General features: G+C 44.5%; 1 protein-coding gene across 1 annotated transcript in view; it reads right to left on the bottom strand.

Moving 5' to 3' along the window:
• Positions 1 to 1105: 1105 nt before the first annotated feature.
• The window catches only part of LOC143768299 (oocyte zinc finger protein XlCOF29-like), a 40445-nt gene continuing 28354 nt past the window's right edge, over positions 1106 to 13196 (bottom strand). Inside the window, exons 2-3 of the mRNA XM_077256992.1 lie at positions 1458 to 1607; positions 1106 to 1330 (exon numbers count right to left, since the gene is read on the bottom strand). Of these exons, the coding sequence (XP_077113107.1) occupies positions 1106 to 1330; positions 1458 to 1529 (297 nt within the window). The 5' untranslated portion in view covers positions 1530 to 1607. The remainder of the gene's footprint in view (positions 1331 to 1457; positions 1608 to 13196) is intronic.

Here is a 13196-nt window from a genome sequence, read left to right as displayed (position 1 = left end):
AGGAAAGCTTACAACCTGCAATGACCACACAGCCACCTCAACACCATCGGAGCTACTGCAACACTCGACCAACTGTCTTCTTCACCATAATCCTGTAGAATGTAAGCCCGCAAGGGCTGTTTACTGTGAGTGATATTTGCATTTTGATGTAACCCCGTCTCATGTACAGCACCATGGAATTAATGGTGCTATATAAATAATAATAATAATTTGGCTTTGTAGGTCACAGTTCTGGGCAGGTAACAGCGTCTCCTAAACCCAGGGGGTAGGTGGATCTACCAGGTTGTAAGTTCTATAGAAAAGGGCTTTCAATGACCAAAGTCATTTGAACAGTTTTGGGTGGAGGAGAATGTTGTGGTCTAGAGGCAAAATGGTGATCATGGTAATACGGCCGGACTACACCACTGATAAAGCAGCCACAGCCGGTGATGAGAAGAATCTGTGACTTCTCTGCATTTAGTGGTCACTACTCACCTGGGTAGCCATATGTGGGAATCTCCTCTTTACACCACTCATCCCCCCTCACATATGTCTCTGTAGTATTAATATGGGTCAGATCTTCACCCTGAAACAAATATTATAAAAGTCACCGACAGATGGAGAAGTCCCATCTATGACCAGCTCTAATCCTGCCATCTCCACCGTTCTCATTACACAAGTATAAAACATATAATACTGGTGGATAAAACAAGACTGAGCACAAGACCTTCACCGGCGTCTACACATCATAGGGGAGATCTCCTGACACCTTCTCTCCATCTACCTGATGATCCTGAGGAGCACTGGGATCTTCTTGGTTACAGTCCTGTGGAAGAAGAGGACGGGGACACCTCTCTGGTGTTGTCCTCTTACTGGATAGATCTGGAGGAAACACATACAGGGGGTGAATTCATTCTTTACATACAGATAATTATAGGCCGTGTGTATTTAGTCCTGTCTATTACCTGGAGATGTGAGGGGCTGGGGAACCTCCATTATGACGTTCTTGTACAGATCTCTGTGTCCTTCTAAATACTCCCACTCCTCCATGGAGAAATAGACAGCGACATCCTGACACCTTATAAGAACCTGACACATACAATGATACCGTCATCCCCCGATCCCTTCATAGTGTTACTGTATAATGTCCCAGCATTCCCAGCAGTGTCACCTCTCCAGTCAGCAGCTCAGTCATCTTGTAGATGAGTTCTAGGATCTTCTGGTCATTGATGTCCTCATGGATCAGGAGGTGAGGTGGAGGCCCCGTGATTGGGCTCAGGGGTCTTCCCCATCCCTCAGACACAGGGTCCTGACAGCGATCACTAGAGGTCTTCTTCACCACTGTGTAATCCTGGTAATGGAGACACATTAATAAATCTCACTACAGACATTTCCAGAGTCCTCACCTCTCCAGTTCTGTCCATCTGTTATTCCCATAGATAAGAATGATGTAATGTGACGTCATCAGAATCTCTCACCTCTCCAGTAAGCCAGAAGAGGATCTCTAGGGTGAGGTGTAATATCCTCTCCGCCATCTTGTCTCTGTCCATATCCAGCTTTCATGGGTAAATAAGAAAAATTCTCTTTTGTAGAAGATCTTCACTGAGAGGATCCGATATTGTAGAGACCTGAATGAGAAGATGAGCCGATGTAACATCATAAGAATCCTGTGTAATAATACAATTACTGGAGATAATAAGGGAAACATATGAGGAGATTTATTATTTTACAGTATTTAGTTTCCTTCTTTACATCTACTAATAAATCCTATATATTTAGGCCACAGACAACAAGCAGTTTCCTCCTCGGAGTCGGCAGCTGAATACGTTCCTCATAGACTCATCTTCCATATCGCTAATTCTCGTCTCATTTACCGACCCTGGAATCGGCATTAGTAATACTGCAGGAGATATTCATTACACGCGACATGAGAAATAACTACTTCATGATGAGGACGACATCTTCATCTTCTACTACGGCTCTAGAAACAGATTAGTCCAGAGTTGAGGACACGTAATCTCTGGTCCTCCCAAGATCTCCTTCTCTCCTCCACACTTATTCGGTCCTCACCCAACCGCCTCCAAGACTTCTCTCGAATATCCCTCATCTTCTGGAATTCTGTGCCCCAACACGTCCGACTATACACCACATTCGGATCCTTCAGACGGAACCTGAAAACCCAGCTCTTCAGGAAAGCCTACAGCCTGCACTGACCCAGCTGCCTCCTCACCACTAACGGAGATACTGCCTCACCAACACCGAAGCTGCTGCAACCCCCAACCTACTGTCTCCTTCCCCACCATCCTGTAGAATGTAAGCCCGCAGGGGCAGGGTTCTCGCTCCGCTATATCAGTCTGGAATTGTTAGTTTACTGTAAGTGATATCTGTAATTTGTATGTAACCCCTCCTCATGTACATCACCATGGAATCAATGGTGCCATATAAATAAATAATAATAATAGTATAGGGGCACTGGACTATGGGATGGAGGATATGTATGATGAGTATATGTGCACTGGACTATGGGATGGAGGACAATCATTATAATTTGTTATAACTAATCACAGTTAGTTACTATGCCTGGGCAATGCCGGGCTCTTCAGCTAGTATATATATATATATATATATTTGGCAGAGTCATATCTCCTGACTCTGCAGATTCCATGCTGTCATTGTAGGCCCAGACCAGATGTTATGGAGATGAATGAGGGAGACCAAAGTACAAAAATAGACTTTCCTTTACTTAACAAGAACTTGCTGAGAAGTATATACATCAGATAGCAGCAACACTTTATGAACGCTTCTTCTGCATTGTGCAGAGTTAGGAACTTTCCGGTTACATGTGGCAGTACATAACTTCTGTTATAAGCCACAATAGTGCAGCAAACCTGAGCTAATGACCTCTTCCTGCTCTTTGTCTCCACAATGCTCCCTGCAAGGCATCTGAATTCTTACTGCCATTATATCTTTGCTTACCTTCAGAACGTACTGAAATGTAATCTGATGTCTCCCTCCTGGCACCATAACAATTCAGGAGGACGGCAATCATATAGACCAAAGGTCTGTACTTCTCACTTTCTATCTGACTCATCACAAGGAATTTGTTCTCCTGTGTGCCCATGTAGCTCAGTATGAGGTCTCCACACAGTATGACGGCCTCACAGCGCGTCACACAGTATTATGGCTAGAGATGAGCCAATATTTCAATGTTCTGTTCAACTCACGATCGCCGAATTCTGCAATATTCGCCAATTAATCGTTTATTAAATCACCAAATATAGCCGAACATGCACAGCACAAAAGGCGGTGTTTCCCAAGTTGTGTGACAGTGTGGTAATCACCGGCATAGCGCTTCTCATCAGCAGTAAAATCATCCCCGCCGGTCAGAGAGCCGCGGTTCCCATAATGTCAGAAGACAGCGTGACCGCTCATCTGGGATCGGAGGTATAAAGTTTACTACCAGTAACTGGTGTCAGCTGATGGGACTACAGCTCCCATCATCCGACACCTACAGCCGCTAATAACAGTGAGAGCCGGAGCGGCTGATGGGTGTATTCACCAGCCGCTACTGCGCTGTAAATACGGTAAGTAATAAAAAAATAAACTGCGTGGGTTCCCCTGTATTTTTGATAACCATCCAGGTAAAACTCACAGATGGGGGCAGCAACCCTCAGCTGTCAGCTTCAGCAAGGTTGGTTATCAAGAATAGAGGGGTCCCCCCAAAAGCCGGCAACTCATGTGCCGTGTTCAGTAAAGTCACAGCGTGACAGGTTACATAGATATATAGAAGAAAAGCCGGTAATTCACCAGCCGCAATAGTGTAAAATCACAGCGTGACAGGTTAGAATAGAACAGATAGAACAGATATATACACATAGAATACATAGATATATAGAGGTCAGTGACACACACATATATATATTACATAGATAGACAGATAGATGAAAAGCCGGTAATTCAGCAGCTGCGGTAGTGTAAAATCACGGGAGGAGCCGACAGGATAGAAGAGATGGATTACATACAGTAAATACAAATAGAATAGGTAGATATACAGATGTCTTTGACATATACAATTAGTACAGTGTGTGTGCAGCTTACTGTACACGATTTTAATAAAAGATTATTTTTCTGAAAAAAATGGCGTGGGCTCCCATGTAATTTTTGTAACCAGAAGAGGGAAGCCGATGGCTGGGGGGGCCGATGTTTATAGCCTTGGAAGGGGGTAATACCCATGGAGCTTCCAAGGCTATTAATATCAGCTCACAACTGTATACTTAACATTTAGTGGGTATTAAAATGGGGGACCCCCCAAAAAAAGTGAAGTAAGGTCCCCCCTTTCTGACATTAGACGTACTATCCTATCAAGGTGGCCTGAGCCCGTATGACCACCGACGGGATAGTACGCCATCACTGGTCAGCCGCACTCAAAAGGGGGAGCGCGGCTGATCGTGGCCGGGTTTCAGCTGATTATCACAGCTGACATCCGGCACTATGTACCAGAAGCGGTCACGGACCGCTCCCGGCACATTAACCCCCGGAACACTGCGATCAAACATGATTGCAGCGCTCCGGTGTCATAGGAAAGCATCGCGCAGGGATGAGGCTCCCTACGGGCTTCCCTGAGACCCTCGGAACAACGCAATGTGATCTCGTTGTTCCGAGCATCTCCTCCGTCCTCTTCCCTGCAGGCTCCGGATCCAAGATGGCTGCGGAGGTCCTTCCGGGTCCTGCAGGGAGGTGGCTTGCAAAAGCCTGCTGAGAACAGGCACCAGCAAGCATCCAGCACTGCCTGTCAGATCGCTGATCTGACACAGTGCTCTGCAGAGCAGTGCTCTGCAAAGTGTTCCAATTTATTGTTCCAATAAATAAATTTCTTTATGTAAATAAAAAAAAACAATAAAAGTACACATATTTAGTATCGCCGCGTCCGTAACGACCCGTCCTATAAAACTGTCCCACTAGTTAATCCCTTCAGTGAACATCGTAAAAAAATAAATAAAAATCGAGGCAAAGAAACAACGCTTTATCATTATACCACCAAACAAAAAGTGGAATAACACGTGATCAAAAAGACGGATATAAATAAACATGGTACTGCTGAAAACGTCATCTTGTCCCGCAAGAAACGAGCCACCATACAGCATCATCAGTGAAAAAAAAAAAAAGTTATAGCCCTCAGAATAAAGCGATGCAAAAATAATTATTTTTTATATAAAATAGTTTTTATGGTATAAAAGCGCCAAAACATAAAAAAGATATAAATGAGATATCACCGAAGAATATGAATATAAATATATATATATATATATATATATATATATATATATATATATATATATATATATATATATATATATATATACACACACGGTATTTATTCTATAAAACAGTTTTTATCGTATAAAAACGCCAAAACATAAAAAAATGATATAAATGAGGTATCGCTGTAATCGTACTGACCCGAAGAATAAAACTGCTTTATCAATTTTACCAAACGCGGAATGGTATAAACGCCCCCCCCCAAAAGAAATTCATGAATTGCTGGTTTTTGTTCATTCTGCCTCACAAAACTTGGAATAAAAAGCGATCAAAAAATGTCATGTGATCAAAAATTGTACCCATAAAAACGTCAACTCATCCCGCAAAAAACAAGACCTCACATGACTCTGTGGGCCAAAATATGGAAAAATTATAGCTCTCAAAATGTGGTGACGCAAAAACGATTTTTTGCAATAAAAAGCGTCTTTTAGCGTGTGACAGCTGCCAAACATAAAACCCCGCTATAAATAGTAAATCAAACCCCCTTCATCACCCCCTTAGTTAGGCAAAACTAAAAGAAAAAAAATGTATTTATTTCCATTTTCCCATTAGGGTTAGGGTTGGGGCTAAAGTAAAGGTTATGGTTGGGGCTATAGTTAGGGTTGGGGCTAAAGTTAGGGTTGGAGCTAAAGTTAGGGTTGGAGCTAAAGTTAGGGTTAGGGTTTGGGCTAGAGTTGGGGTTAGGGTTTGGATTACGTTTACGGTTGGGTTAGGGGTATGTCAGGGTTAGGGTTGTGATTAGGGTTAGAGGTGTGTTGGGGTTAAGGGTGTGGTTTGGGTTATGGTTAGGGTTGGGATTAAGGGTGTGTTGGGGTTAGGGGTGTGGTTAGGGTTGGGAATAGGGTTAAGGGTGTGTTGGGGTTAGGGTTGGAGTTAGAATTGGGGGGTTTCCACTGTTTAGGCGGCACATCAGGGGCTCTGCAAACACAACGTGATGCCCACAGACCATTCCATCAAAGTCTGCATTACAAAACGCCACTTCTTCCCTTCCGAGCCATGACGTGCGCCTAAACAGTGGTTTACCCCCACATATGTGGCATCAGTGTATTTAGGACAAATTGGACAACAACGTTTGCAGTCCAATTTCTCCTGTTACCCTTGGGAAAATAAAAATTTGGGGCTAAAAAATCATTTTTGTGGGAAAAAAAATTGATTTTTTTATTTTCACGGCTCTGCGTTATAAACTGTAGTGAAACACTTGGGGGTTCAAAGTTCTCATAACATCTAGATAAGTTCCTTTTGGGGTCTAGTTTCCAATATAGGGTCACTTGTGGGGGTTTCTACTGTTTAGGTACATCAGGGGCTCTGAAAACGCAAGGTGTTATGACCTGGTGGTTACGGAGTAGCACTGAGATGACATGGTGGGTAAAACCAATCATGGACAAGCTCCGAGGAGGTGGCAGCTCCACCGACAACAATCACAGTTATGACCTGGTGATTACGGAGCAGCACAGAAATGACCTGGTGGGTAAAATGTACAAGCTCTGAGGAGGTGGTAGCTTTACTGACCGCAATCCCTACTCCTAACACCAACACTAGAAATAGCCATGGGACGTTCCTATCTCTGCCTAGACGCCTCGACACAGCCTAAGAACTAACTACCCCTGAAGATGGAAACGGAAAACTATCTCGCCTCAGAGAAACCCCCAAAAGGAAAGATAGCCCCCCACAAATATTAACGGTGAGTGGAGAGGGAAATGACAAACTCAGAAAAGAAAATAGATTTCAGCAAAGGAGGCCAATACTATCTAAAAAGACAGAGATAGAAAAGGATACTGTGCTGTCAGTATAAAAACTAAAATCCACGCAGAGTTTACAAAAATAACCTCCACACCGACTCACGGTGTGGAGGGGCAAATCTGCACCCCAGAGCTTCCAACTAGCCTGAATATTTCATAATGACAAGCTGGACAAAAGAGACATAACTTAAACCTGAACAGAAGGTCAAAAGCAGGGATACACCCAAGAACTAGCAGAACTTATCTTAAGCTGAAATGGACTGGCCAACAGAGTACTTCCAGGAGAGGACTGAATCCAACAGGAAAACATTGACAGCTGGCATCGACTACAGACTAGAGCCCAGTTAAATAACAAGGCCAGGGAACCGATTAGTGAAGGCAGCTGCTAAGTTCCACTCGAAACCACCAGAGGGAGCCCAAGAGCAGAACTCCCAAAAATACCATTCATAGCCACAGGATGGAGCCCAAGAACGGAATTCACAACAGCAAGGTGACGCCCGCAGACCATTCCATAAAAGTCTGCATTCCAAAATGGTGCTCCTTCCCTTCCGAGCTCTGCCATGCACCCAAACGGTGGTTTCCCCTCACATATGGGGTATCAGCATACTCAGGACAAATTGTACAACAACTTTTGGAGTCCAATTTATCTGGATACCTTTGGAAAAATAAAAAATTGGGGGCGAAAAATCATTTTTGTGGAAAAAAAAATATTTTTTAATTTTCATGGATCTATATTAACTTTAGTGAAACAATTGGGGGTTCAAAGTGCACACCACACATCTAGATAAGTTACTTAGGGGGTCTACTTTCCAAAATGGGGTCGATTGTGGGGGTTTCCACTGTTTAGGCACATCAGGGGCTCCCCAACACAACATGGTGTCCCATCTCAATTCTATCCAATTTTGCATTGAAAAGTCAAATGGCGCTCCTTCCCTTCCGAGCCCTGCCATGCACCCAAACAGTGGTTTATCTCCACATATGGAGTATTGGCGTACTTAGAACAAATTGTGCGACAACTTTTGCAGTCCAATTTCTCCTATTACCCTTGGTAAAATAAAACAAATTGGATCTGAAGTAATTGTTTGTGAAAAAAAGTTAAATGTTCATTTTTTTTTTTTTTTAAGCATTCCAAAAATTCCTGTGAAACACCTGAAGGGTTAATAAACTTTTTAAATGTGATTTTGAGCACCTTGAGGGGTGAAATTTTTAGAATGGTGTCACTTTTTGGTATTTTCTGTTGTGATTTTGCTTTTTGCTCCCTCTAGTGGTCATTAGTGATTTGACTCTGGAGCGTCTGTCTTTTTCTATATCCTCACCTGGGCCGTTAGTTCAGGGGCGTTGCTATATAAGCTCCCTGGACCTTCAGTTCAATGCCTGGCATCGTTGTAATCAGAGCTAATCTGTTGTGCTCTTGTCCTCTGATCCTGGTTCCTGTTTTCCAAGCTAAGTCTGCTTCTTTGCTTTTTGCTTGGTATTTTTGTCCAGCTTGTTCCTATCTGTATCCTGACCTTTGCTAGAAGCTCTAGGGGGCTGGTGTTCTCCCCCCGGACCGTTAGACGGTTCAGGGGTTCTTGAATCTCCAGCGTGGATTTTTATAGGGTTTTTGTTGACCAGATAAGTTATCTTGCTATATTCTGCTATTAGTAAGCTGGCCTCTCTTTGCTGAACCTAGTTCATTTCTGTGTTTGTCATTTCCTCTTACCTCACCGTTATTATTTGTGGGGGGCTTGTATCTTGCTTTGGGGTCCCTTTCTCTGGAGGCAAGAGAGGTCTTTGTTTTCTTCTCCTAGGGGTAGTTAGATTCTCCGGCTGGCGCGTGTCATCTAGCGATCACCGTAGGCATGATCCCCGGCTACTTCTAGTGTTGGCGTTAGGAGTAGCTATTTGGTCAACCCAGTTACCACAGCCCTATGAGCTGGATTTTTGTATCTTGCAGACTTACACGTTCCTCTGAGACCCTGTCCACTGGGGTCATAACAGTATGCCAGGCCAGTATTAAATGTTTAATGCATTGCAGAAGTGGGATTATAAGAAAGAAAATTTTTAGTTTTTTTTTTCCCTCTCTCATTTTTTTTTTTCTTTTCCCCTTTACCTCAGAGTGGCTTAAGCTTGCTGCAGACATGAATGTCCAGACCTTGATTACAAGTGTGGACCAGCTTGCCGCTCGTGTGCAGGGTATACAAGATTATGTTACCAGAAATCCTAGGTCTGAACCCAAGATTCCGATTCCTGAACTGTTTTCAGGAGACCGATTTAAGTTTAGGAATTTCAGGAATAATTGTAAATTATTTTTGTCCCTGAAACCTTGTTCGTCTGGAGACTCTGCTCAACAAGTAAAAATTGTTATTTCATTCTTACGGGGTGACCCTCAGGATTGGGCTTTTTCGTTGGCGCCAGGAGATCCGGCATTGGCTGATATTGATGCGTTTTTTCTGGCGCTCGGTTTACTTTATGAGGAACCCAATCTTGAGATTCAGGCAGAGAAAGCCTTGCTGGCTATGTCTCAGGGCCAGGACGAGGCTGAGGTGTATTGCCAAAAATTTCGGAAATGGTCCGTGCTGACACATTGGAACGAGTGTGCACTGGCCGCTAATTTTAGAAATGGCCTTTCTGAGGCCATTAAGAATGTTATGGTGGGTTTTCCCATTCCCACAGGTCTGAATGATACCATGTCCCTGGCTATTCAAATTGACCGGCGGTTGCGGGAGCGCAAAACCGCAAATTCCCTCATGTTGTTGTCTGAACAGACACCTGATGTGATGCAATGTGATAGAAAAACCGCAAATTCCCTCATGGTGTTGTCTGAACGGACACCTGATTTGATGCAATGTGATAGAATCCTGACTAGAAATGAGAGGAAAATTCATAGACGCCGGAATGGCTTGTGCTACTACTGTGGTGATTCTACACATGTTATCTCAGCATGCTCTAAACGTATATCTAAGGTTGTTAGTCCTGTCACCGTTGGTAATTTGCATCCTAAGTTTATTCTGTCTGTAACTTTGATTTGCTCACTGTCATCTTATCCTGTCATGGCGTTTGTAGATTCAGGTGCTGCCCTGAGTCTTATGGATCTCTCATTTGCTAAGCGCTGTGGTTTTATTCTTGAACCATTAGAAAATCCTATCCCTCTTAGGGGTATTGATGCTACGCCATTGGCAGAAAATAAGCCGCAGTATTGGACACAGGTTACCATGTGCATGACTCCTGAACACCGCGAGGTGATACGTTTTCTCGTTCTACATAAAATGCATGATTTGGTTGTTTTGGGGCTGCCATGGTTACAGACCCATAATCCAGTCCTTGACTGGAAGGCTATGTCAGTGTCTAGTTGGGGCTGTCGTGGTATTCATGAGGATTCCCTGCCTGTGTCTATTGCTTCTTCTACGCCTTCGGAAGTTCCGGAGTACTTGTCTGATTATCAGGATGTCTTTAGCGAGTCCAGGTCCAGTGCATTGCCTCCTCATAGGGACTGTGACTGTGCAATAGATTTGATTCCAGGCAGTAAGTTTCCTAAGGGAAGACTGTTTAATCTGTCGATACCTGAACATACCGCTATGCGTTCATATATCAAGGAGTCTCTGGAGAAAGGACACATCCGTCCGTCTTCTTCCCCTCTTGGTGCGGGATTCTTTTTTGTGGCTAAAAAGGACGGATCTTTGAGGCCTTGTATTGACTATCGGCTTTTAAATAAGATCACTGTCAAATTTCAGTATCCTTTGCCGCTGTTGTCTGACTTGTTTGCCCGGATTAAAGGTGCCAAGTGGTTTACCAAGATAGACCTTCGTGGTGCGTACAACCTTGTGCGCATTAAGCAAGGGGATGAATGGAAAACCGCATTCAATACGCCCGAAGGTCATTTTGAGTACTTGGTGATGCCTTTTGGGCTCTCTAATGCCCCTTCAGTTTTTCAGTCCTTTATGCATGACATTTTCCGGAACTATCTGGATAAATTTCTGATCGTTTATCTGGATGATATTCTGTTTTTTTCTGATAATTGGGACTCGCATGTGGAGCAGGTCAGGATGGTCTTTAAAATTTTGCGTGAAAATTCTTTGTTTGTCAAGGGCTCAAAGTGTCTTTTTGGTGTACAGAAGGTTCCCTTTTTGGGGTTCATTTTTTCCCCTTCTGCTGTGGAGATGGACCCAGTCAAGGTCCGAGCTATTCTTGATTGGACTCAGCCCTCGTCAGTTAAGAGTCTTCAGAAGTTCTTGGGTTTCGCTAACTTCTACCGTCGTTTTATCGCTAACTTTTCTAGCATTGTGAAACCTTTGACGGATATGACCAAGAAGGGCTCCGATGTGGTTAATTGGGCTCCTGCTGCTGTGGAGGCTTTCCAGGAGTTGAAACGTCGGTTTACTTCGGCGCCTGTTTTGTGCCAGCCTGATGTCTCGCTTCCCTTTCAAGTTGAGGTGGATGCTTCAGAGATTGAGGCAGGGGCCGTTTTGTCGCAGAGAGGCCCTGGTTGCTCTGTTATGAGACCTTGCGCCTTTTTCTCTAGGAAGTTTTCGCCTGCGGAGCGAAATTATGATGTGGGCAATCGGGAGTTGTTGGCCATGAAATGGGCATTTGAGGAGTGGCGTCATTGGCTCGAGGGTGCTAAGCATCGTGTGGTGGTCTTGACTGATCACAAAAATCTGATGTATCTCGAGTCTGCTAAACGCCTGAATCCTAGACAGGCCCGCTGGTCATTGTTTTTCTCCCGTTTTGACTTTTTTGTCTCGTATTTACCAGGTTCAAAGAATGTGAAGGCCGATGCTCTTTCCAGGAGCTTTGTGCCTGATGCTCCTGGAGTCGCTGAACCTGTTGGTATTCTTAAGGATGGTATTATCTTGTCAGCTATTTCTCCAGATCTGCGACGTGTGTTGCAGAGATTTCAGGCTGATAGGCCTGATTCTTGTCCACCTGACAGACTGTTTGTGCCTGATAAGTGGACCAGCAGAGTCATTTCCGAGGTTCATTCCTCGGTGTTGGCAGGTCACCCAGGAATTTTTGGCACCAGAGATCTGGTGGCCAGATCCTTTTGGTGGCCTTCCTTTGTCTAGGGATGTGCGGTCATTTGTACAGTCCTGTGGGACTTGTGCTCGAGCTAAGCCTTGCTGTTCTCGTGCCAGCGGGTTGCTCTTGCCCTTGCCTGTCCCTAAGAGACCTTGGACACATATCTCCATGGATTTCATTTCTGATCTTCCGGTGTCTCAGGGCATGTCTGTTATCTGGGTGATATGTGATCGCTTCTCCAAGATGGTCCATTTGGTTCCTTTGCCTAAGCTGCCTTCCTCTTCCGATCTGGTTCCTGTGTTTTTCCAGAACGTGGTTCGTTTGCACGGCATCCCTGAGAATATTGTGTCAGACAGAGGATCCCAGTTCGTTTCCAGATTCTGGCGATCCTTTTGTAGTAGGATGGGCATTGTCGTTTTCGTCTGCTTTCCATCCTCAGACTAATGGACAGACGGAGCGAACTAATCAGACTTTGGAGGCTTATTTGAGGTGTTTTGTCTCTGCTGATCAGGACGATTGGGTGACCTTCTTGCCGTTAGCTGAGTTTGCCCTTAATAATCGGGCTAGTTCCGCCACCTTGGTTTCGCCGTTTTTCTGCAACTCTGGTTTCCACCCTCGTTTTTCTTCGGGTCATGTGGAACCTTCTGACTGCCCTGGGGTGGATTCTGTGGTGGATAGGTTGCAGCGGATCTGGAATCTTGTGGTGGACAACTTGAAGTTGTCACAGGAGAGGGCTCAGCGCTTTGCCAACCGCCGCCGCGGTGTGGGTCCCCGACTACGTGTTGGGGATTTGGTGTGGCTTTCTTCCCGCTTTGTTCCTATGAAGGTTTCCTCTCCCAAATTTAAACCTCGTTTTATTGGTCCTTACAAGATAATGGAAATTCTTAATCCTGTATCCTTTCGCCTGGATTTACCTGTGTCGTTTGCTATCCACAACGTGTTTCATAGGTCCTTGTTGCGGCGGTACGTTGTGCCTGTGGTTCCTTCTGCTGAGCCTCCTGCTCCGGTGTTGGTTGAGGGCGAGTTGGAGTACGTGGTGGAGAAGATCTTGGATTCTCGTCTCTCCAGGCGGAGGCTTCAGTACCTGGTCAAGTGGAAGGGCTATGGTCAGGAAGATAATTCCTGGGTGGTCGCCTCTGATGTTCATGTGGCCGATTTAGT

This window comes from Ranitomeya variabilis, chromosome 4 (assembly GCF_051348905.1).
Source record: "Ranitomeya variabilis isolate aRanVar5 chromosome 4, aRanVar5.hap1, whole genome shotgun sequence".
In the NCBI taxonomy this organism is placed as follows: Eukaryota; Metazoa; Chordata; class Amphibia; order Anura; family Dendrobatidae; genus Ranitomeya; species Ranitomeya variabilis.
The sequence above is the reverse complement of the archived record's forward strand: the minus strand, read 5'-3'. Positions and strand labels throughout refer to the sequence as shown.